The 25,821-nt window shown below is 41.9% G+C and overlaps 2 protein-coding genes across 3 annotated transcripts in view; both read left to right on the top strand.

Moving 5' to 3' along the window:
* Nucleotides 1–2,750: 2,750 nt before the first annotated feature.
* LOC110536035 (DNA-directed RNA polymerase III subunit RPC4) lies at nucleotides 2,751–10,543 on the top strand. Its single transcript, XM_021621540.2, has 9 exons — nucleotides 2,751–2,925; nucleotides 6,146–6,314; nucleotides 6,417–6,460; nucleotides 6,578–6,735; nucleotides 6,842–6,966; nucleotides 7,069–7,240; nucleotides 7,356–7,606; nucleotides 7,698–7,850; nucleotides 9,648–10,543. The coding sequence occupies exons 2-9, from the start codon at nucleotides 6,147–6,149 to the stop codon at nucleotides 9,765–9,767; spliced, it is 1,191 nt and encodes a 396-aa protein (XP_021477215.2). The 5' UTR covers nucleotides 2,751–2,925; nucleotide 6,146; the 3' UTR covers nucleotides 9,768–10,543.
* A 2,333-nt stretch (nucleotides 10,544–12,876) lies between these two features.
* Nucleotides 12,877–25,821, top strand: part of LOC110536034 (glycerol-3-phosphate acyltransferase 4) — a 32,333-nt gene continuing 19,388 nt past the window's right edge. Inside the window, exons 1-4 of one of the 2 annotated variants that reach the window (XM_021621539.2) lie at nucleotides 12,877–13,033; nucleotides 14,353–14,969; nucleotides 20,077–20,146; nucleotides 20,235–20,535. In XM_021621539.2, the coding sequence (XP_021477214.2) occupies nucleotides 14,796–14,969; nucleotides 20,077–20,146; nucleotides 20,235–20,535 (545 nt within the window). In that variant the 5' untranslated portion in view covers nucleotides 12,877–13,033; nucleotides 14,353–14,795. The remainder of the gene's footprint in view (nucleotides 13,034–14,352; nucleotides 14,970–20,076; nucleotides 20,147–20,234; nucleotides 20,536–25,821) is intronic. The other variant, XM_036935871.1, reaches the window with a different exon arrangement.

Here is a 25,821-nt window from a genome sequence, read left to right as displayed (position 1 = left end):
CCAAACTCAAATCCTGCGCACAAAGAGACCATGTGTAAGGTTCTGTATTTATTTTCTTAGTCAACCTTGTGTTGTGTTCTTGAACGTAGCCCTGTCTTTCATTTTTGTTCATTGATTTCACCTGTGTTAGTTACTCACCTGGTCTCATCAGCTCCTTATTTAGTTCAGTTCATTCTGTTTGTGCGTTTGAGGTATTGTTCATTTTGACTATGCTTAGCCTTTGCCTAGCCCATTTGTAAGAAACAGTTAGACTTAATTCCCAGTTTTGATTCACCTGCCTGTCTACCTGTGTATGACCATTGCCTGCCTGTGACCACTATTCCTGCCTTCTGTGAATGCAAAATAAACACCTGCTGTGCTCTGCGTGTGAATCTACACCTTTTTCTTCCTGAGTATTCATTACACCATGTTATTGAAAGTACTGGTGCTTCTAGTACAGAGAGTGTGGAGAGTGATGGTAGGGAACAAGAGTAATGATGTATGTATTGTGGAAAGTTGTGATGTTTGTCACCACAGGGCCGCATCTACACGCTATCCGATTAACAAATTACGTAAAGAAAGAGGTGATGTAAAACTAGCCCGGTTCATTGGAAATGGTAGACTGCTAATATTTTGTGTTAGTCATGCTCAACAAGGGAAGATTCTTCAAATGGAAACTCTCAATGGGAAGAAGATCAAAAGCCATGTCCCTGGAGCTTATGCTAAGTTGAGGGGGAAAAAAATGTGCCAACCCACTGGGTACAGAGGTCAATTCAACTACTAGTTTTGATTTACATTTGGTGGATGCCAGGTGCAGAGAGGCTAGAGCGGCCCAGAGATATAGACACAATCATGTCTCATATGCAGAGGCTGTAAGACCGATTGGAACTATTTGGACAATTGAGCTACCATGGCTGCTCTCCTAGTAAATGGACCTTCTGTAAGAACTGATGCTTCTAAGGCCTGTTCAGAAATCTTGCTCCCATATTTGTGCTGTGTCAAAGGACACTGATTGTAAATAAAATTGACTTAATAGCATTCATTGGAAAGGTTATCAACACAACTTGGATTGTGGAAAGCAGAAATGCCAGGTTAAAGATTGTAGATATGTCAAAGATGTTAAGTAACAGATGTCATGGTTGACATGATTTTTGAATTGCTGAATAATAAGGATGAGTCTCGGCATGATAGAGATAATGTTTGAGGTTGGGAGGGTTTTGTGGAGGGGGAAGGTTTGTTAAGTATTTATACTGAAAAATAAATAAACGCAACATGTAAATTGTTGGTCCCATGTTTCATGAGCTGAAATAAAAGATACTAGAAATGTTCCATAAGTACAAAAAGCTTATTTCTCTCTTGTTTTGCACACATTTGTTTACATCCCTGTGAGTAAGCATCTCTCCTTCGCCAAGATAATCCAGCCACCTGACAGGTGTGGCATATCAAGAAGCGAATTAAACAGCATGATCATTACACAGGTGCACCTTGTGCTGGGGACAATAAAAGGCCACTCTAAAATGCATTGTCATGCCACAGATGTCGCAAATTTTGAGGGAGCATGCAATTGGTATTCTGACTGCAAAAAGGTCCACCAGAGCTGTTGCCAGAGAATTTAATGTTCATTTATCTACCATAAGCCACCTCCAATGTCATTTCAGAGAATTTGGCTGCTCGTCCAACTGGCCTCACAACAGCAGACCTCTCCAACAGGTTTCTTCACCTGTGGGATCGTCTGAGACCAGCTACCTGGAAAGCTAATGAAACTGTTGGTTTGCACAACCAAATAATTTCTGCTCAAACTGTGTCAGGGAAGCTCATCTGCGGGCTCATCATCCTCACCAGGGTCTTGACCTGGCGTCGGCGTCGTAACCGACTTCAGTGGGAAAATGCTCACCTTTGATGGCCATTGGCATGCTGGAGAAGTGTGCTCTTCATGGATGAATCCCGGTTTCAACTGTACCGGAGCAGATGGCAGACAATGTGTATAGCGTTGTGTGGGCGAGCACTTGCTGATGTAAACATTGTGAACAGAGTGCCCCATGGTGGCTGTGGGGTTATGGTATGGGCTGGCATAACACAACAGACAATGAACACAATTGCATTTTATCGATGGCAATTTGAATGCACAGAGATACCGTGACGAGATCCTGAGGCCCATTGTCGTGCCATTACCTCATGTTTCAGCATGATAATGCACGGCCCTATGTTGCAAACACAATTCCTGGAAGCTGAAAATGTCCCAATTCTTCCATGGCCTGCATACTCACCAGTCATGTTACCCATTGAGCATGTTTCCAGTTCCCGCCAATATCCAGCAACTTTGCATAGCCATTGAAGAGGAGTGGGACAACATTCCACAATCAACATCATGATGAACTCTATGCGAAGAAGATGTGTAGAGCTGCATCTGGCAAATGGTGGTCACATCAGATACTGACTGGTTTTCTGATCCACGTCCCTACCTTTTTTTGTTTGTTATCTGTGACCAACAGTTGCATATCTGTATTCCCAGTCATGTGAAATCCATAGATTAGGTCCTAATGAATTTAGTTCAATTGAACGATTTCCTTATCTGAACTGTAAAATCTTTGAAATTGTTGCATATTGCGTATATACTTTTGTTCAGTGTATTGTCTTTGTTGTAGAGAATTAGGCAACCCATGATTGATCGCACAATCCAGCACAGTAGAAGGCAGCATGCACATTATACGGTTGTTTGTATAGCACCTTTATACCATAGAAGAAGAAGAAATCCTGCGCATGTTTGATCCGCAAAAATACACGAGATGCAACGTCACGTCTATCTGTCATGGCGCTGTACGGCAGTCAATGTTGACTTTTTGAGTAGACCACTGGCTGAAGAAATTGACACGGTTTTACTCATAGAAGGGCTACAGTACATTTAAACGCAATCTTGGTTTGGTGAACATCTATAGAAGTAATCAGGTAATTGTAATAAGACAATATCTAAACGCAGTCAGTCCTTGCTAACTAATGTAACCAGCATGCATTGTTGCCATGTGTTGACAACTTCTTGATTCTCAGTTGTGGTAGATATAACTTTGTCTAACTACCAATAGCATAGGCTATATAAAACTTGAAGAATGTGGTATCAAAGACAAATATAAAGCTATGCGCATTCCATTCAATTATTTATATAAGTTATACAATAGATGACGCTACTTTGAAGCCTTCATCTTGGCACTCCCTTACCATTATAGTTTTTGGAACGTTTATTCTATCGCGGACACCATAATGTACATGTATCAAACTAATTCCACAGATGGCCGAGTGTCTGCGGGTTTTCGCTCCACCCTTGTACTTGATTGATGAATTAAGGTCACTAATTAGAACTCCCCTCACCAGGTTTTCTAGGTCTTAATTGAAAGGAAAAAAACAACCTGCAGACACTCGGCCCTCCTTGGAATGAGTTTTGACACCTCTGTCTTCATGTATACTTTTTAAATTACATTGTGAGCTAAACAAAAAATATATAACATTTTCCTTAAAGTACAAGTTTTAGAAATGACTAACGATACTGTCCCCACTACCAAAAAAACAATAACAATTATATTTGGCCTTAATATTTAATAGAAATACTGTAGAATTCCATTAATTCCTATGGAGGACTGCTCCTACTGGGGAGTGTTATTGAGAACCCAAGGGGGACTTTTAACATGGGGACCCCTCAAGGGTGTGTGCTTAGTCCCTCCCTGTTCACCCACGACTCCAACACCATCAAGTTTGTTGACGACAAGACGTGGTAGGCCTGATCACCTTCGGCAATGAGACAGCCTACAGGGAGGATGTCAGAGACTTGCATGCTGACCACACCGGCTCGCGTTGCGTGGGTGAGCGTTGCAAAATAAATATACACATGTTATTCAGTCATTGCACCCTCATTGCTCGCAAGCGTCTGCGTAGCCAGTCGCTAAAATAGAGCTTGGTTCTATTTGTGACTCTTAACGCTCTGCAAGTCCCACCTCTCCCAACTCCTCATTGGTTTTTAGGAGTTTATACCTACGTGGGTGATTGAAAGATGAACTGAGGTGCACGCTCCAGTTGGTAGTGGTTATGCACCTTAAAGTTGGTTGCCAACTGCCATATAAAGTCCAAAGAAGAAGCCTGAAGGAGGAGAGATTACTAGAAAACAAACTTTTACCCTTTTATCTGTGGATTAATTGTCGGAGTAGAGGACCTTGTGCATTTCAGGTAAAATAACAACCCAATGTTTATATCCCAGGACAAATTAGCTAGCAACAGCAAGCATGCTAGCTAAATTGCCATAAATGTTTAATGCTTTTTGACAAGTCCACAAATTGAATATAGGTTTTTCAGAGTTTGTTTGATATTTCAACCTGCTTGTCCTGATTGCGTCTGGTGTGGGGGGACAAAATCAACATGCGCGCGATGGCTCAGCATGTTAGTAGTGTGGTACCAGGATAACAACCTCTCCCTCATCGTCAGTAAGACCAAGGAGCTGATCGTGGACTATAGGAGAAAAGGGAGAGCTCTCCCCCAACCACATCGACAGGGCTGTTGTGGAGCGGGTCGAGCGTTGTATCATGGTATGGCAAATGCACCGCACCGCCTTCAACTGCAAAGTGCTACAGAAGGTGGTGCTGACAGCCCAGTACATCACTGAGGCCGAGCTCCCTCCCATCCAGGACCTCTATCAGGTGGTGTCAGAGGAATGCCTGAACAATTGCCAATGACTCTAGTCACCCAAGCCATAGACTATTCACTCTGCTACCGTCTGGAAAACAGTACCGGAGCATCGGCTCTCGGACCGACGAGCTCAGAAACAGCTTCAACCGCCCCCAAGCCATAAGACTGCTAAATAGTCAATTAATGGTACCTAGTGTGTGGTGAATGTGTGTGGGAGTGTCAATATAGTGTGTGTGTGTGTATATATATATATATATATATATATATATATATATATATATATATATATATATATAGTCTAGTGAGTGTGCGTAGGGTCAGTGCAAGATAGTCAGCGCAAATAGTTTGGGTGCCATTAATACGCATACACACACACATACCAATGCAACACAAACATACAAATTACGCACACACATTCACACTTTTACTCATCAGTATCTGCTGCTACTCTGTTCTTTATTTTACTCCTTTCTATCCTGATGCCCAGTCAATTTACCCTGCCTTTATGTACATATTTACCTCAAATACCTCGCACCCCTCCACATTGATCTGGTACTAATACTCCCTGTATATAGCTCCATTCTTGTGTATTTTATTCCTCTTGTGTTATTATTTTGAAACGCTGTATCGTTGGGAAGGGCTCAATAAGCAAGCATTTCACAGTAAAGTTTACACCAGTTGTATATGACAAATACAACTTGATTTGAAGGCCAGCGGGTCCCCCTCTTGGATTCTCAGCTGAAAGTATGGACCACAGCTGGCTTCATGTGAATCCCCAATCCTGACGCTCTGTTTTAACGTTTAGAAACTTTATTAATCCTTGCTAGTGATACGGTTTTGTAAACCTTTTGGGACTTTATATGTTTATTGCTCGCACACACAGTTTAGCAGCGGTTATAGCAGGTGCAGTGAAATGCTTATGTTACTAGCTCCTAACAATGCAGTAAATGTCACAGATACACAAATAATAAATACACATTTTGTAGGCAGTTTGGACCTTGTGGCTGTGGAATCTGACTTTGGCTGTGTTATCTAGTGGACACTTGTGCAAAGATTGTTATTTTAATACCTCAATGGCTAAAAGAGAATCTGGCACGAGCAAAGGACCAGTGAGAATTTGCAATCTGTGAGCTTTATCATGCTGCGACTTTACAATCACTACCAATCACAAGCGTAAAAAGAAAGCTAATCATTGATTGTGAGCCATAGCTGCGGGAAGTAGTTCGGGGGTCGGGGTGCTGCGATTTATTAACTTATTTTTTCCCCGCGGTATTTCACGCTGTGAACTTTTTTACATGATATCGGGCAGTGTCACATCAGGGCATTTACCTCAGGCAGCATATAGATATGTGGAATGACCCAATGGAATTGTAGTCATGATAAGGGCTACATGCAGATATACTGTAGGTGTTCTTGTGAAGACTTATTGAATGAGGCCGTGTGGATAGTTATCCATTTAGCTTTCCTATACAATTTTCTCCCTAATTGCTTTGTCCAGGATGGCGGAGCCAGGCTCAAGCGACCCTGGTGGCCCCTCTAGCACTCCAGCAACGCCTGGAGGGAGTGGCAGGGGATTAGTGATGGGACGCCGGCTTCCAGCTACCCTCTCCACCGGCCGCTTCCCTTCCATGCGCACCAAAGACCTCACCTTAGGAGGGGTGAAGAAGGTAGGCTCAGTGAATTGTATGGAGTGTTTTTAATGGTCTATCACCAGCACTTGTCTATTTATTTAACTAGGTCCATCTTGACTTCAATGTTTTATGTTTCAGAAAACCTTCACCCCTAACATTATTGGCAGAAAAGCTAAAGAAGAGTAAGTTCAGTTGTTCTGTCTGTGACAATATATGTGATTGCATGATACTGAAATGTTTTCCAGCACATACTAAAGGACCATATGTTGTTAACAGAGTTTTACTTTCTTATACTATAGGCAGAAGGTTGAGTCTGGGCAAAGGAGGGAAAGGAGAGAGAATGATCGGGGTCGTGAGCGAGGTGGTAGGGGTGGTCGGGGCCGGGGACGTCCAGAAGTCATCCAGTCCCACTCTATCTTTGAACAAGGGCCTGCAGAGATGATGATGAAGAAAAGAGGTAGAATCAGGGTCATTCAGCTGTAATTACATAACATTTGTTATATGGTATCATTACCATAATGATGTATCATTTCGTTTGAACTTTCTTCCTGTGCTCTATTCAGGTGGCTATGAAGGTGAGAGAGATGCACCAAGTGTGGGTCCCTCACCCATCATCAACATTAAGAAGGAGAAGAGGGAGACAGAGGAAGAGACCAAAGAAATTTTGCGCAATCTGGAACGAGACAATGTGAGTCCTCCATGTACCTATGTCTCATCATACTGTCTGTCTGTACAATAATTGTCTAGTTTGTTGTCCACTTATGAGTAATTTACAACTAATTTCCACCAGTTCCTGGATGACCCTCACCTAAGGAGTGATGTAAGGAGCTGCCCTGTTCAGCTGCCCCTGGCTGTGTCAGGGTGGGGATTCAAGGAGGAAAGTGATGTCACTGATATAGCCTTCAAACCAGACAAGTCTGAGGAGGACATTGAGGCCACGGAGGGAACAAATGCAGTCAAAGGTAACTATAATCACAGCTCTTACATCGCCAACGTTCATGTCAGTTCAAATGAAACAGAATGGCAAAACAATCTACTATAACTGTCTAATTTGTCTCCCTCCCTCCCTCTCTTCAGTGAAGCAGGAGCCAGAAGATGCTCCAGAGGTCAAGAAGATGGAACCCACTTTCAGACGACCTCCACTCCCTGAGCCTGAAGTTTTACCTGAACTGCTGGACACCTGGAGTCAGAGCAAAGTGGAGGAGCTGTTCTTCATCCAGCTCCCCGACTCTCTACCAGGGCAGCCGCCCACCCGAGAGGTCAGGCCAGTGAAGACAGAGATGCAGTCAGAGGATGGACAGTCCATGCTATTGAAAACTGAATCTCAGGTAGGTATTCAGGTCTATTAAATATGTGGTTCAGAGAGCAAGGCTTCTGTGTACGATCAGTTTGTTTGTGTGTGTGTCCTCTGTGGAATAGGAGGAGCAGCAGGAGGAGAACAGTTGCCATCTGAGGGACCTGCAGGAGGGTCTGGTGGGACGACTGTTGGTTCGGAAGTCTGGTCGGGTGCAGCTCATACTGGGGCATGTCACACTAGATGTGGCTCTGGGAACCTCATGCGCTTTCCTCCAGGTCAGAGAAAACACAACCTTTGGCAGCTCATAATTGGTTGAAATTAGTGTCTACGGATGATGTCACCGGAAACACTTATCTTTTTCTATTTTGTTTTACTACAAAACATGGAAATCTGATGTTTTCATATACACTATATATACAAAAGTATGTGGACACCCCTTAAAATAGGGGATTCGGCTATTTCAGCCGGACAACGTCTGTCCTCGGTTGCAACACTCACTACCTAGTTCCAAACTGCCTCTGGAAGCAATGTCAGCACAAGAACTGTTCGTCGGGAGCTTCATGAAATGGGTTTCCATGGCAGAGCAGCCACACACAAGCCTAACATCACCATGCAGAATGCCAAGTGTCGGCTGGTATGGTGTAAAGCTCGCCGCCATTGGACTCTGGAGTAGTGGAAACGCGTTCTTTGGAGTGATGAATCACGCTTCACCATCTGGCAGCCCGACGGACTAATCAGGGTTTGGCGGATGCCAGGAGAATGCTACCTGCCCCAATGCATAGTGCAACTCTAAAGTTTGGTGGAGGAGGAATGATGGTCTGGGGCTGTTTTTCATGATTCGGTCTAGGCCCCATTTAACGCAACAGCATACAATGACATTCTAGATTATGTACTTACAATGTTGTGGCAACAGTTTGGGTAAGGCCTTTTCCTGTTTCAGCATGACGATGCCCCTGTGCACAAAGCAAGGACCATACAGAAATGGTTTGTCGCGGTCGGTGTGGAAGAACTTGACTGGCCTGCACAGAGCCCTGACCTCAATCCCATCTAACACATTTAGGATGAATTGGAACGCTTACTGTGAGCCAGGCCTAATCAGTGCCCGACCTCACTAATGCTCTTGTGGCTGAAATAGAAGCAAGTCCCTGCAGAAAAATTCTAACATCTTAAGGAAATTCTTCCCAGAAGAGTGGAGGCTGTTATAGCAGCAAAGCGGGGACCAACTCCATATTAATGTCCATGATTTTGGAATGAGATGTTCAATAAGCAGGTGTCCACATACTTTTAGTCACGTAGTGTATGTTGATGTTGGTGATGAATTTGATGTTGGAAAAAGGGTGGAATTTCCCTTCAAATCTTCACTTCCCTGTAGTTGTATGTAAACATACAGGTGTGGCCAATTAATATGGGCTCCTTTGCACTTTTCTTAAATAATTCCCTATTCTAAAATAAGTTGAAATTGAAAAACACTTGGTCACACTTGTTATCGGATTTTCAACATTGCAGAAACAATTACATTTTTTAACTTAAGTTTACAATTTGAATAAAAAAATATAAAGACAAAGGGAATGGACAAAATGATTGCCATCCCGGAGCTAGTACTTGGTTGCACAGCCTTTGGCCAAAATATCTGCAGAAATACACTTATCGTAGCCATCAATAAGCTTGCTTCACCTTTCTACTGACAATTTGGCCCACTTTTCAGCAGCAAACTGCTCTAATTCTTCAATATTTGATGGGTGCCCTCCATCAACTACTGTATTCAGAGCTCGCCATAGGTTTTGATGTGATTCAGATCTGGAATCTTCGCTAGACACTCAAGAACAGTCCAACATATCCTCTTAACAATTCCTGTGTGATTCTTGATGTGTGTTTGGGGTCCTTGTCATGCTGGAAGACCCACAACCTTCAAAGGAGACTGGACACTTGGTTGAACATTGGACCACAAAACACCTGACACTCTGCTGATTTCATGATGCCTTTTCAAATTAAACTTATTTTAGACAAATTAGGAATTTTTAAAGCAAAGTGCAAGTGTGCCAATATAATTGCCTCTCCCCCCACCCCCTTAGGAGCTGGTGTCAATTGGAACAGGAGAGGGCCGGACTGGTGACTTGTCAGTGCTGGGTCACATCAAACACAAATTGGTCTGCTCGCCAGACTTCGAAGCCCTGCTGGAGAACAGAGTATGACAAACCAGGACAGGACTAACAGGACAAATATAAGCACCCACCAGTAGGCCAGGGTTTCTACAGTACAGTGGGGACCACATACAGAATAACACAGACCGTGCAGCATAAGGTCTATAAGGACAGTAGTACCACAAGCAAACATGGCACCTAAAACCTATACATGTTTTTTCAAGTGTCCATTGTTGTAACTTGGCCCTGGATAGTTTCAGAATGCGAAATAGAAAGTCTTGTAAACAGATTTCCTACCACTAGTTTGTATGAAAAGCTGGCTTGTTTACAGAACATTTTATTTATTTTTCTCTGCTGAAAGTGATGGGGAAAGATGACCTTGTTTGAGATGTGTGCTAAATGACTCTAATAAAGGGATGGTACAGTATTCTCTCATTCAAAATGATTAGCCTACATGAATGTGCCAAATTCCAAATGTCCTATTTAGTGATGTAGTGATAAAGAAAATAGGTGGGTAAACTCTGATTGCCGGTCGTGCTGTAAAAATGAACGTGATCTATGCTTCCATTTTAATTTTCTTACTGTCATACAAAAAAGGTCGGTAAACTGTCACATGAAAGGTAGGTAAACTGTCTCACAAAGGTACACTGCATTTACTTGTGTTTACCATCCACTACACCACTGGTCCTATTCCAGTTTTGTAAGCAGATCACACTATCAGGTCTAAACTTGGGAGGGATAAGTAGACCAGTAATATTTCCCATGTGGTATCCTGTATACCCATACCTAAATGACTGGATGTAAGATGAATAAAAATAACAAAAGTTCCTGTGTGCTTTATGTATTCATATACAGTGCCTTGCGAAAGTATTCGGCCCCCTTGAACTTTGCAACCTTTTGCCACATTTCACGCTTCAAACATAAAGATATAAAACTGTATTTTTTTGTGAAGAATCAACAAGTGGGACACAATCATGAAGTGGAACGACATTTATTGGATATTTCAAACTTTTTTAACAAATCAAAAACTGAAAAATTGGGCATGCAAAATTATTCAGCCCCTTTACTTTCAGTGCAGCAAACTCTCTCCGGAAGTTCAGTGAGGATCTCTGAATGGTCCAATGTTGACCTAAATGACTAATGATGATAAATACAATCCACCTGTGTGTAATCAAGTCTCCGTATAAATGCACCTGCGCTGTGATAGTCTCAGAGGTCCGTTAAAAGCGCAGAGAGCATCATGAAGAACAAGGAACACACCAGGCAGGTCCGAGATACTGTTGTGAAGAAGTTTAAAGCCGGCTTTGGATACAAACAGATTTCCCAAGCTTTAAACATCCCAAGGAGCACTGTGCAAGCAATAATATTGAAATGGAAGGAGTATCAGACCACTGCAAATCTACCAAGACCTGGCCGTCCCTCTAAACTTTCAGCTCATACAAGGAGAAGACTGATCAGAGATGCAGCCAAGAGGCCCATGATCACTCTGGATGAACTGCAGAGATCTACAGCTGAGGTGGGAGACTCTGTCCATAGGACAACAATCAGTCGTATATTGCACAAATCTGGCCTTTATGGAAGAGTGGCAAGAAAGCCATTTCTTAAAGATATCCATAAAAAGTGTTGTTTAAAGTTTGCCACAAGCCACCTGGGAGACACACCAAACATGTGGAAGAAGGTGCTCTGGTCAGATGAAACCAAAATTGAACTTTTTGGCAACAATGCAAAACGTTATGTTTGGCGTAAAAGCAACACAGCTGAACACACCATCCCCACTGTCAAACATGGTGGTGGCAGCATCATGGTTTGGGCCTGCTTTTCTTCAGCAGGGACAGGGAAGATGGTTAAAATTGATGGGAAGATGGATGGAGCCAAATACAGGACCATTCTGGAAGAAAACCTGATGGAGTCTGCAAAAGACCTGAGACTGGGATGGAGATTTGTCTTCCAACAAGACAATGATCCAAAACATAAAGCAAAATCTACAATGGAATGGTTCAATAATAAACATATCCAGGTGTTAGAATGGCCAAGTCAAAGTCCAGACCTGAATCCAATCGAGAATCTGTGGAAAGAACTGAAAACTGCTGTTCACAAATGTCAGTCTCTCGATGTGCAAAACTGATAGAGACATACCCCAAGCGACTTACAGCTGTAATCGCAGCAAAAGGTGGCGCTACAAAGTATTAACTTAAGGGGGCTGAATAATTTTGCACGCCCAATTTTTCAGTTTTTGATTTGTTAAAAAAGTTTGAAATATCCAATAAATGTCGTTCCACTTCATAATTGTGTCCCACTTGTTGTTGATTCTTCACAAAAAAATACAGTTTTATATCTTTATGTTTGAAGCCTGAAATGTGGCAAAAGGTCGCAAAGTTCAAGGGGGCCGAATACTTTCGCAAGGCACTGTACTTATATTAGCACTGAATCTCTAAGGTAACTTGTTATACTTCAAACATTTTCATTGTGATATATATATATATATATTTTCAACTTTACATGATGCGAGATGAGGATTTATCAGGGTCTAGCATGGATTGCGTAAGTATTTTTTGGGGGTATATGTACTTTACTATTTATATTTCTGACAACTTTTACTCCATTGCAATCCTAAAGAAAATAATGTAATTTTTACTCCTTACATTTTCCCTGACACCCAAAAGTACTCGTTATATTTTGAATGCTTAGCAGGACAGAAAATGTCTAATTCATGCGCTGATCAAGAGAACATCCCTTGTCATCCCTACTGCCTCTGATCTGGCAGACATGCTTCATTTGTAAATTATGTCTGAGTGTTAAACTGTGACCCAGGCTATCTGTAAATTAAAACATTTGTGTTGTCTGGTTTGCTTAATATAAGACATTTTAAATGATTTATACTTTTGATACTTAAGTACATTTTAAAACCAAATACTTTTAGACTTTTACGCAAGTAGTATTTTACTGAGTGACTTACTTTTAATTGAGTCATTTTATTTGAAGGTGTCTTTAACTTTTACTCAAGTATGACTATTGGGTATTTTTTCTACCACTGTATTTACGCAACTATATCATGTGTGATTGCCCTCACTGGGCCTACTGTGATGTATTTAATTACATGTATTTTGTGTTCAGCGTTAAGTAATGCGCCGGTGCTTCCACGTCCTACCACCAGATGTCCGTTTAGAGACGAGGAAGGATGTTTTTGTTCTTGCTGAAAAACGAGACCACAAAACCGACGAGATTCTCGCAGGAACATCTGATGCGCACCATCATCTTTCCATCACCTTACGTCTATGCCGCTGTCCGTTGGCCACGAGTGGAGACAACAATGTTAGGTGAGTACATTCATGTAGCTATCTACCCACGTTTCAGGAAATTGTATCTCATCTTCCATGATAGAAAGCTAACGTAGCACAAAAAAATCGACTGCTTGATATTGTTTGTGAATAGATAGATGGTGTACAGCGTCAATGGTTACCACAGCCACAAAGTGTTCGTCTAAACCAGGCCTATTTCTACAATTGTCTTGTGATTTTTAACCTAACCTTAACCACACTGCTGACCTTATGCCTAATCTTAAATTAAGATACATGAGCAAAGTTTTGTTTAATGAATGTGTACTATATAGCTAACCAATTGTTACTTTGTGGCTGTGGTAAATAGTGACAGAGTACAGCAGGTTAGAACTAAGAGCATTTTTAGCTAACCATAACCATTTTCTTAACCTATGTATCATAAACTGCTATGTTACTTCTAAACTAATGTGTAATTTCTAAAGTGCTAAGAAAAAGTCACTTCTGGTCGTAGCTGCATTCCACCTAGTCAGAGTACTCAATACTAGCCTAGCTAGCCATGCCGACTCAACTCTATGATTTAAGAATAGCCCGCAATTAATGTGTAAATGCAGGCTATTTGGCTGCTGAAATCCATCCCGCCCACATCCGTAGCAGCTCAAGTCCGTCGTAATTTGTTAAATTGCTCAACTCATTGTAATTCGTGGAGTTTAGTTTAATTGGCTAGCCTAAAAGTGTGATACGGATTGAATGCATAAATCGTGACACATTATTAGCTAGAATCCGTGTAATTTCTCCCTTCCTGGTCTGCTGGAGTTGGTGTTAAATTATTGCAACAGTCAGAAAATTTACGTACATAATTTTCTCGATTCTCATACTGTGCAATAGCAAGCCCCTCACCAAAATGTTATCAGCCAGCCAGCTACCGTTACGTAGCCAATTTGCCGGCTTCCGATGTTATAATAACATGTCGTGACTGGAGCGAGGAGTGATGTTTAGTGGAAATAGTAGCGTATTTTTTAAAAATGTATATAGTGGCGTTAGTACTTGCAACTAGCTACAAAGAACTAACGTTAGCTAACTAATGTTACGAAGAACAGACTTGGCTGGCCTGACCATCCTAACATTTGAGTCATCATAATCTGAAGGAGAGAGACGCCACGCTAGCATCATGGTCGTGTCCATCATGCGCAGTTAATTTTATTTTACATTATTTGCGTAAAGCTTCATATTGGTTGATTATGATACTTCCCAAGTGGGACACATTTCTACAACGAGTTAGCAAATCAGAAATCTCTGACCTTCCTAGTATCGACCAGCACTTAGGCCTGACCTTGTGTTTTTGTTTACATCTCTTTCAGGAACATGTGATACTCAACTAAACAGTTGCAACTTTTGGATTCTTTCAATGCACAATATTCTCAAACCCTTTCTGGGTCCATAAAAAAATGTTTGGTAGTAGTGGAGTTAAATTAAACCCAAATTCATTGTAGACCAATGCCCCACAATAAGTTTGAATGATAAGAAGCTACAGAAAACAACATCACTGATAGACTGGAAGGCCCAGTTGCTATAACATATCTATAAAGCTGGGAGACAGCAGCAAGATGCTGTCCTCTACAGACATTGATTCACTGACCAGTGTGAGGAGGAATCTGGTCCCTCAGATGTCTTAATGAAGGCACTGCTCTGACTGAGACTGAGTCCTAAAAGGCGGACAAGTGCGACACTGTCTCCTCCTGCTTTTGGGTAGCCTTTATATTCTGTGTAGTAGGATCTCCCCATTGCCCCCTAAAGCCTCAAGATGGGCCCATTCTTAGACTTCAACCCTTTTGATAACCTGCTGTGCATTCTCTTGGGCATCTCCTTCACTGTGTGGTTCACCCTACTGCTCGTCTTCATCATCGTGCCTGCCATTTTTGGAGTGTCTTTTGGCATTCGCCGGCTCTACATGAAAACCTTACTGAAGATCTTTGAGGTGAGTGGGAACCACTTCACTGTTTGCTGGGGTTCACAGATGTTATCAGTTTGTGGTCAGATAGGACATCACATCAGACATTTGCACATGCATAATTCATTTGAATGATCGAGAATAGATGGTAGGCATATGTCACACAACATTTATGACTGACATAGACTTGAGTGGAGTGCATGAATTATACAAATCAAAATCAAATCAAATTTGTCACATACACATGGTTAGCATGTCTGTGATTTTATTTATACTCACTGTGTGCAGTGATGTGGTACTTCCTTGTTTGACAGTGCACCTGACCCAAACTGGGATTTAGCAATGGGAATTTAGTTTAGTGTAGGTCATGTGCACCTCCCCACCTTCAATCCCTCCCTTTCAACATCAACTCTCTATTGCGCGAGTTCAGTTCAGGTCCATATTTACAATGTGCTTCACATGAAGTCACGACAAGCACCTTTGTTGTCACAGAGATGCCGAAGCAGGACATGTCATATAAGATGGGTATAATGAGTGTGTAATAGCAATAGCACACAAGTATAAAGTTAGCACCACTCTAATCAATGATTCAACAATATAATGGGTCACTGCCAAGAGAGTCAATAAAAACTTTGCTGGCTGGCCACTATAAGTCAATTGTTAGTGGCACTCTTCACAACTCTGGCTTCACAGTGACCTTTTATCACTAGTACCCAGACAGCCATGCATTCAGTGGTTGGTGGGTGGAGATTACATGATGGCCAGGGGCCCTGCCTCCCCCTCATTATGTAACTATGGAGAGACCAGAGAGAACGGTACAGACCTGGGTACTAAAAGTCTTTATCTGGCTACATGTTTATGGTATGAACATGACTTTGTGGGATATGTGCTTCTGACCCTACATTATCAACATTCACTTTCTTGTTTGGCCTGCTGATGGGCTCAAGTGTCTCTCAATATGATTAATCAAAGGTTTCAATGGTTGTTGGGAGTTAGCCTAGCTGTCTGTTCACCTCTCACTAGTGAGATGAAACCAGAGAAGGTTATCTCCCTCTGTCATCTTCTGCTTTATGTGCTGACTGTAAGCCTGTGAGCAGTTTCCAGTCAACCCCTTTAACCCCTTTGAGAGAAAGTTCTAGTGGCAGAAATAATTGGGCTGGAGGGAGATGGCTGGTGATATGAGAGGTTTCTCAGCTCGCAGTAGCGCCAAGCCTAGTCTACCAGCATTTTTATGAGAGAAATAAGCTTACAGGCTGACCACACCGCTCACTTTGCAAAATAAATGTAGGAATCTATGTTATTCAATTATTGCACCCACACTGCTTGCACGTGTCAATGAGTGTCTGCGTTGCCAAGGGCTAAAATTGAAGTAATTCCTATTTCTGATGCAGATTGCGCTGCAAGTCCTGCCTCTCCCATCTCCTCATTGGTTTATAGAAGCAGGTACCCACGTGCAGTCTCCTCATTGGTTATACCCACGTGGGTGATTGAAAGATGAACTGTGTTGCCGGTCGGTGTAGTAATACTATGAAAGTTTAGATGCCAATCACCATATAAGTTCAAAGATGAAAAAGCCTGCAAGGAGGAGAGATGACTAGAAACGATTCGGTTGACCGTTTTATGTGTGGATTAATTGTCGGAGGAGAGGACCATGTGCATTTCAGGTCAAATTAAAAACTCAAATGTTTATATCCCAGGACAAATTAGCTAGCAACAGCAAGCTAGCTAAATAGGACAAATTAGCTTGCAAGTGCAAGCTAACTAGCTAAATTGCCATAATTGTTTAATGCTTTTTGACAAGTCAAATTGCATCAGCTGCAGTGTTAGAGAATGGGAAGGAGAGAATGAACAAGGAGGACCCTGTAACTCCTACTCAATCTAGTCTATGAAGTGAGTGTAGAGGTATCACACACCAGCTCTTTTTTTGGTTAGTATTATATAATCCTGTGCTACCACACCCCTTTGTCCTAAGCCATGTGCTGGCCTTGATTTGCCCTGTTCCAGTTCAGACTCAACAAGATTGCTATGTTCGTCATCTACTAGCCTAAACCAAAGCAAACACATTTGTGTCCCTATAAGCTGCACTTTAGTCTTATGATTCACATGTAATGGTATTGTCATGTCAGTAAGGATTTTGTTGCGGCCAACCAACTGTAAAATCTCCCCTCGGTGAGCAGTGTTATCATTTCAAAAGGTGGGATGGTCAATTTCAGTTTCTAAAGAGAACTGTGTCCTTCGTCCTGTAGTGTTGTTGACATTGGCCTGGCACTGCTAAGTAGCAAAGATGCTTTGCCTCTTACTATGTTGTTGTGCTCCTGTCCACAAGTGGTCAGTCTTGTAAATGTCCAGTTTACCTATCCTGTCAGAGGAATGTTGTGAAGTTGATCAGGTGAACCTTAACTGCTGTCAAGGCCTGTTGCCTAGTAAAGCCTTTTAGAATGTGAACACAGTCTATACACTTTTTTTTTTTTTTTGCTAGGTGCCCTGATCTACTTCCATTAGCCATTTGGCTCAAATAACTGTATTGGAGTGTAATGTATGTGTAAGATAGATGCTTGAGCAGATTGGAATGTTCTGGCAGCAGAATTCTGCTCCTCTTTGCCCTGTCTGTGAACATCAGGATCCTATAAAGATGTGATGTGTTGTGTGAACTTGCACCCAGCTCAGTGCCTGAGGTTGAAGTAAAAGTTTGAGAACAGTGGATCCCCTCCCACTTCCTCCTCTCCTCCCTGCTCTGCCTGTTGTTGCTAAGGTATTTGCAACATTGTCCATTTCCAGCCTCATACTTTAGTGTTTGTCTAGGTGTGCAGATACAGTATGGACATCTGCACTTCGTTCAGCTTACGTGAGCATGGTCTTTTTGGCCTACATAAAACGGACAATTACTATGTGAATGCATTTAATAAAGAAATAGAGAAAACAAATTATTCTAATGATTTCCATGGGGACAGACTCCTCTCATAATCGCTAGCTGCCCTGGAATAGTAATATCAAACTAATGGCAAAATACCTTATCAACCTAATAGAATTAACTGCTTTATGTTATACTGTGTTTGTCTTGTGCAATATCAGCCTATTGGAAATGGCACTTTTTGATAACATGTCCGCAATTTACTGCACATCTTTATAAACTCAAGTGTTGTAGATAAAATATAATGGACATATCAATGTAGGCCTATCTGTAATTGAATTATCTAACCTGTCAAAATGCCACATAATTCCCGTAATACAGCATGAAGCTGTTTTGGTCATTTTATGTGACATAAAGTAAAAATGGGAAGTCTATTATTTAGAATTTGATAATTGTCTGAAGGAGGTTGAGGCAGAATGTTTCTCTAGGAAGTAACGGGCTAACACCTGCAGGATCTTTTCTGGGTCAAAAGGGGGTTTAGGGGCCCGTGGCAGGGGGTGTGGAAATTGGCGCTGTGTAAATATTTTGGCGGTGTAGAGAAATGTGTTCATTTCCTGCTATTCAAAACATTTCTCCATGGAGCTGAGACATTTTAGCAATTTCTAAGGTAATTTCCTGCAATTGTACATGTTCTGTCATGGAGCTCAGAGAATGTTGCCGTTTTAAAGCTAATTTCCTGAAATTCAAGTAATTTTTGCCTTGGCTAATGCTGTTATTTTGCTCAAACCTAACAAAATCAATACTGCTGACTTCATTGTTTTTGGAATTTTAAATTCTCCCTGACTTTCTAGCTTTTATTTACATTTTTCCAGTATTATACAGTAGGGGTTTTTCTTTTCTTTTTACTATTTTCTACATTTGTATAATAATAGTGACGACATCAAAACTATGAAATAACACACAGAATCACGTAGTAAGCAAAAAAGTATTAAACAAATCAAAATATTTGAGATGCCTTGTTAATTTGGAATTTCTTTCCTTAAAGCATTTGTGCCAATCAGTTGTTTTGTGACAAAATAGGGTTGGTATACAGAAGAGAACCCTATTTGGTAAAAGACCAAGTCCATATTATGGCAAGAACAGCTCAAAAAAGCAAAGAGAAACAACTGTCAATTACTTTAAGACATGAAGGTCAGTCAATACGGACAATGTCAAGAACTTTGAATGTTTCTTCAAGTGCAGTTGCAAAAACCATCAAGTGCTGTGATGAAATTGGCTCTCATGAGGACCATCTCAGGAAAGGAAGACCAAGAGTTACCGCTGCTGCAGAGGATAAGTTCATTAGTTACCAGCCTCAAATTGCAGCACAAATAAATGCTTCAGATTTCAAGTAACAGACCCATCTCAACATCAACTGTTCAGAGGAGATTGTGTGAATCGGGTCTTCATGGTTGAATTGCTGCAAAGAAACCACTACTACTAAAGGACACCAATAATAATAAGAGACTTGCTTGGGCCAAGAAACACGAACAATGGACCTTGGGCCTGACGTTTCCAAATTTGAGATGATTGGTTCCAACAGCTGTGTCTTTGTGAGATGCAAGAGTTCGTGAACGGATGATCTCTGCATGTGTGGTTCCCACCGTGAAGCATGGAGGAGGTGTGATTGTATGGGGGTGCTTTGCTGGTGACACTGCCTGTGATTTTTATTTAGAATTCAAGGCACACTTAACAAGCATGACTACCATCGCATTCTGCAGTGATGTGCCATCCCATCTGGTTTGTGCTCAGTCCCACTATCATGTATTTTTCAACAAGACAATGACCCAACACACCACAGGCTGTGTAAGGGCTATTTGACCAAGGAGAGTGCTCCAGCAGTTGACTTAACCTCCACAATAACCTGACCTCCACCCAATTGAGAGGGTTTGGGATGAGTTGGACTGCATAATGAAGGAAAAGCAGCCAACAAGTGCTCAGTATTTGTGGGAACTCCCTCAAGACTGTTGGAAAAGCATTCCAGGTGAAGCTGGTTGAGAGAATGCGAGCAGTGTGCAAAGCTGTCAAGGCAAAAGATGACTACTTTGAAAAATCTCAAATATTTTGATTTGTTCAACACTTTTTGGTGTTCTACAATGTAGAAAATAGTAAAATAAAAACCCTTCAATGAGTATGTGTCCAAACTTTTGACTGGTAGTGTGTATATTTTTAACTACAGTTTGGACTTTGGCAACTCAAAATGACAGAAAAATCCCTGACCTGTCTACTTTACTTTTCTTGTAGTGGGCCACGCATAGAATTGAAAGAGGAGCCAAGGATAACAACCATCTCTTGTACAAGCCCTACTCGAATGGTGAGTGATAGGCTGTGTGTTCTGTGTTGTTGAGTTTGTCTGGTGTATAGGTGTTAACCATTTCCCATGTCTCCCTGGGATATTGCAGCCATCATTGCCAAGGAGCCCACCTCGCTGGAGGAGGAGATTAATGAGATCCGGCGCCGCGGCAGTAACCGGGACCTGGACTCCGCTTCTGAGTTTGAGATGTCTGACATCTTCTACTTCTGCCGGCGAGGAGTGGAGAGCATCATGGACGACGAGGTGACCAAGAGGTTTTCTGCTGAGGAGCTGGAGTCATGGAACCTGCTGACCCGTAGCAACTATAACTTCCAGCACATCAGCCTGAGGCTGACGGTCCTGTGGGGGCTGGGGGTGGTGATCCGCTACGGCTTCCTGCTGCCTCTCAGGTAAGACAGGGTCCAGGTTAGCTCAAGGGATCAGATGGGCTCTAACTAATAAAAGTAAGGAACACAACATAGAACTTTAGAAACCAGAATTTTTATTTTTATCGATTGAGCTATACAGTAACCTATTGTATGGTGTTCACCCATAAAATGAATAATTCTTTCAAGGTTTATAAAAATGTCCATTCAATAGGTATTTGCGTCCGAAAAACAATCGTCCAAACCCCATGTCTCTACCATACAGTACGTTCCCGAAAGTATTCAGACAGCTTTACTTTTTCCACATTTTGTTACGTTACAGCCTTATTCTAAAATGTATTGAATCGTTTCCCCCCCTCATCAATCTACATACAATACCCCATAAAAAGCAAAAACAAGTTTTTCAAAATTGTAGCAATGTATAAAAAATAAACAGCTTATTTACTTAAGTATTCAGACCCTTTGCTATTAGACTTGACAGTTTGCTCAGGTGAATCCTGTTTCCATTGATCATCCTTGAGATGTTTCTACAACTTGATTTGGAGTCCACCTATGGTAAATTCAATTGATTGGACGTGATTTGGAACGGCACACACCTGTCTATATAAGGTCCCTCAGTTGACAGTGCATGTCAAAGCAAAAGCCAAACCATGAGGTCAAAGAAATTATCCATAGAGCTCCAAGACAGGATTATGTTGAGAAACAGATCTGGGGAAGGGTACCAAAAACTTCCTGCAGCGTTGAAGGTCCCCAAGAACACAGTGGCCTCCATCATTCTTGAATGGAAGAAGTCTTGGTGGTTCCAAACTCTTCCTAGAGCAGGCTGCCCAGCCAAACTGAGCAATCGGGGGTCAGGGAGGTGACCAATAACCCGATGGTCACACTGACAAAGCTCCAGAGTTCCTCTATGGAGATGGTTGTCCTTCTGGAAGGTTCTCCCATCTCTGCAGCGCTTCACCAATCAGGACTTTATGGTAGAGTGGCTAGACGTAAGCCACTCCTCAGTAAAAGGCACATGACAGCCCGCTTGGAGTTTGACAAAAGGCACCTAAATGACTCTGACCATGAAAAACAAGATTCTTTGGTCTGATGAAACCATGAAGCCTGAATGTCAAGCACAACTTCTGGAGGAAACCTTGCACCACCCCCATGACCATCCCTACGGTGAAGCAAGGTGGTTGCAGCATCATGCTGTGGGGGTGTTCTTCAGTGGCAGGGACTGGGAAACTACTCAGGATCAAGGGAAAGATGAACGGAGCAAACTCCAGAGATCCTTGATGAAAACCTGCTCCAGAGTACTGGGACCTCAGACTGGGGTGACGGTTCACCTTCCAACAGGAAAATAACCCTAAACAAACAGCCAAGACAACGCTTGAGTGGCTTCAGGATACGTCTCTGAATGTCCTTGAGTGGCCCAGCCAGAGCTCGGACTTGAACCCGATCAAACATCTCTGGAGAGACCTGAAAATATCTGTGCAGCGATGCTCCCCTTCCAACCTGACAGGGCTTGAGAGGATCTGCAGAGAAGAATGGGAGAAACTCTCCAAATACAGGTGTGCCAAGCTTGTAGCATCATACCCAAGATTCAAGGCTGTAATCACTGCCAAAGGTGCTTCAACAAAGTACTGGGTAAAGGGTCTAAATACTTATGTAAATGTAATATTTCAGTCTTTTTATACATTTATACATACATCATCGACTACAGCTCGGCATTTAACACCATAGTGCCCTCCAAGCTCATCATCAAGCTCGAGACCCTGGGTCTCAACCCCGCCCTGTGCAACTGGGTACTGGACTTCCTGACGGGCCACCCCCAGGTGGTGAGGGTAGGCAACAACATCTCCACCCCGCTGATCCTCAACACTGGGGCCCCACAAGGGTGCGTTCTGAGCACTCTCCTGTACTCCCTGTTCACCCACGACTGCGTGGCCACGCACGCCTCCAACTCAATCATCAAGTTTGCGGACGACACAACAGTGGTAGGCTTGATTACCAACAACGACGAGACGGCCTACAGGGAGGAGGTGAGGGCCCTCGGAGTGTGGTGTCAGGAAAATAACCTCACACTCAACGTCAACAAAACTGAGATGATTGTGGACTTCAGGAAACAGCAGAGGGAACACCCCCCTATCCACATCGATGGAACGGTAGTGGAGAGGGTAGTAAGTTTTAAGTTCCTCGGCGTACACATCACAGACAAACTGAATTGGTCCACCCACACAGACAGCATCGTGAAGAAGGCGCAGCAGCGCCTCTTCAACCTCAGGAGGCTGAAGAAATTTGGCTTGTCAACAAAAGCACTCACAAACTTCTACAGATGCACAATCGAGAGCATCCTGTCGGGCTGTATCACCGCCTGGTACGGCAACTGCTCCGCCCACCGGGGGCAAACTACCTGCCCTCCAGGACACCTACACCACCCGATGTCACAGGAAGGCCATAAAGATCCTCAAGGACAACAACCACCCGAGCCACTGCCTGTTCACCCCGCTATCATCCAGAAGGCGAGGTCAGTACAGGTGCATCAAAGCTGGGACACGAGAGACTGAAAAACAGCTTCTATCTCAAGGCCATCAGACTGTTAAACAGCCACCACTAACATTGAGTGGCTGCTGCCAACACACTGACTCAACTCCAGCCACTTTAATAATGGGAATTGATGGGAAATTATGTAGAATATATCACTAGCCACTTTAAACAATGCTACCTAATATAATGTTTACATACCCTACATTATTCATCTCATATGTATACGTATATACTGTACTCTATCATCTACTGCATCTTTATGTAATACATGTATCACTAGCCACTTTAACTATGCCACTTTGTTTACCAACTCATCTCATATGTATATACTGTACTCAATACCATCTACTGTATCTTGCCTATGCTGCTCTGTACCATCACTCATTCATATATCTTTATGTACATATTCTTTATCCCCTTACACTTGTGTCTATAAGGTAGTAGTTTTGGAATTGTTAGCTAGATTACTTGTTGGTTATTACTGCATTGTCGGAACTAGAAGCACAAGCATTTCGCTACACTCGCATTAACATCTGCTAACCATGTGTATGTGACAAATAACATTTAAAAACTTTTTGCTTTGTCATTATGAGGTTTTTGTGTTTTTATTTATTTTTAAAATCCATTTTAGAATAAGGCTGTAACCTAACAAAATGTGGAAAAAGTCAGTCTGAATACTTCCGAATGCACTGTATATGGTTCAAAAGTTAAGACTATTTACTCTGAGAATTTAGCATCAACTTAACTCTGTGGCACTGCTCCGTGACAACGGGACTGACTTTGAACATCAACTGACAACCTAACTAGCGGCTGCCGGTTTGTGATCGACATGGGCTTTTTCTAAATGAAATCTGAAGAATGCAAAATAAGGACTAAATATATTTATTTCCAAAGCTAACAGACTGCATTTTAATATCCACCCCCTGAAGACAGTATTCCTGTTTTCATAGTGTATTTCTGATTCTTTCCCTTTAAATTGCCATAGAAACTCTCAATGTAGATTGATCGCCAATGAAAGCTATGGATCTGGACATGAAAATGACGAGGGTATCAAGTTGATTTTAATTGGTCCAACCATCGGTAACGCATCCAAATGGTTCCACCTCCAAATGCTGGATAAACAGTATTTCTTTGTGGCTGGGCTTTCGGTCAGTGGACCTTCATCAGAGCACCTCCCAAAGCCAAATATGAAAGAGATGCGACGAAAGTCTAAACTAGCAACGGTCAAAGCAATTTACATTTCTTATTTCATCAACACTATCAAGTACAAGTATATTCAATTACAATATTGTCGAGAACAATGATTAATTTCTTGATTTATAAAGACAGGGAAATGACTGTTTTGAGATTCATTTCATAGCATCCTCTGGAATTGCCCCTTTCTCTACATTCTAGAGAATTGAGTGAACGTACAGTACCAGTCAAAAGTTATACATTGAAGAATCTCAAATATATTATTATACAAAGCATTTACCCTTTGCCTTGACGACAGCTTTGCACACTCTTGGCATTATCTCAACCAGCTTCATGGGGCAGTCACCTGGAATGCATTTCAATTAACTAATCTAGGGTAGTGGGCAGCATTGGGAATTTTGGATGAAAAGCATGCCCAAATTAAACTGCCTGCTACTCAGCCATAAAAGCTAGAATATGCATATAGTTAGTTAGATTTGGATAGACAACACCCTGAAGTTTCTAAAACTGTTTGAATGATGTCCGTGAGTATAACAGAACTCATATGGCAGGCGGCAACCTGAGAAAAATCCAATTAGGAAGTGGGAAATCTGAGGTTTGTAGTTTTTCAACTCTTTGCCATTCCAATAAACAGTGTAAATGGGGTCATATTGCACATCCTAAGGCTTCCATTAGATGTCAACAGTCTTTAGAACTTTGTTTCAGGCTTTTACTATGAAGGGGGAGAGAATGAGAGGGGATTGAGAGAGGTGTCTGGCAGAGTGCCTGAGGCGCGGTCACGAGAGCGTTAGCTCTCGTTCCATTGCTTTTCTACAGACATAGGAATTCTCCGGTTGGAACATTATTGAAGATTTATGATAAAAACATCCTAAAGATTGATTCTATACTTAGTTTGGCAAGTTTCTACAACCTGTAATATTGCTTTTTTAACTTTTTGTCCGACGTTCGTCTGGACCTGAAAGCGCGTTTGGATTTGTTTACCGAACGCGCGTTTGGATTTGTTTACCGAACGCCCTAACAAAAGATGCTATTTGGACATAAATGATGAACTTTATCGAACAAATCAAACATTTATTGTGGAACTGGGATTCCTGGGAGTGCATTCTGATGAAGATCATCAAAGGTAAATGAATATTTATAATGCTATTTCTGACTATTGTTGACTACACAATATGGCGGATATCTTTTTGGCTGCTTTGTTGTCTGAACGCTGTACTCAGATGATTATTTTCTGTAATGTTTTTTTAAAATCTGACAAAGCGGTTGCATTAAGGATAAGTATATCTCTAATTCCATGAATAACACTTGTATATTCATCAACATTTATGATGAGTATTTCTGTAAATTGATGTGACTCTCTGCACAATCACCGCATGTTTTAGAACTACTGAACATAACGTGCAAGGAAATGTAAAAGGAAATGTTTTGATATAAATATGTACTTTAGCGAACAAAACATGTATTGTGTAACATGAAGTCCCATGAGTGTCATCTGATGAAGATCATCAAAGGTTAGTGATTTCATTTTTATTTCTTTGTGCTTTTTGTGACTCCTCTCTTTGGCTGGAAAATGGCTGTTTTTCTGTG

The sequence above is a fragment of the Oncorhynchus mykiss genome, chromosome 11 (genome assembly GCF_013265735.2).
Source record: "Oncorhynchus mykiss isolate Arlee chromosome 11, USDA_OmykA_1.1, whole genome shotgun sequence".
Lineage (NCBI taxonomy): Eukaryota > Metazoa > Chordata > Actinopteri > Salmoniformes > Salmonidae > Oncorhynchus > Oncorhynchus mykiss.
This window is presented reverse-complemented; position numbering and strand designations above follow the sequence as displayed.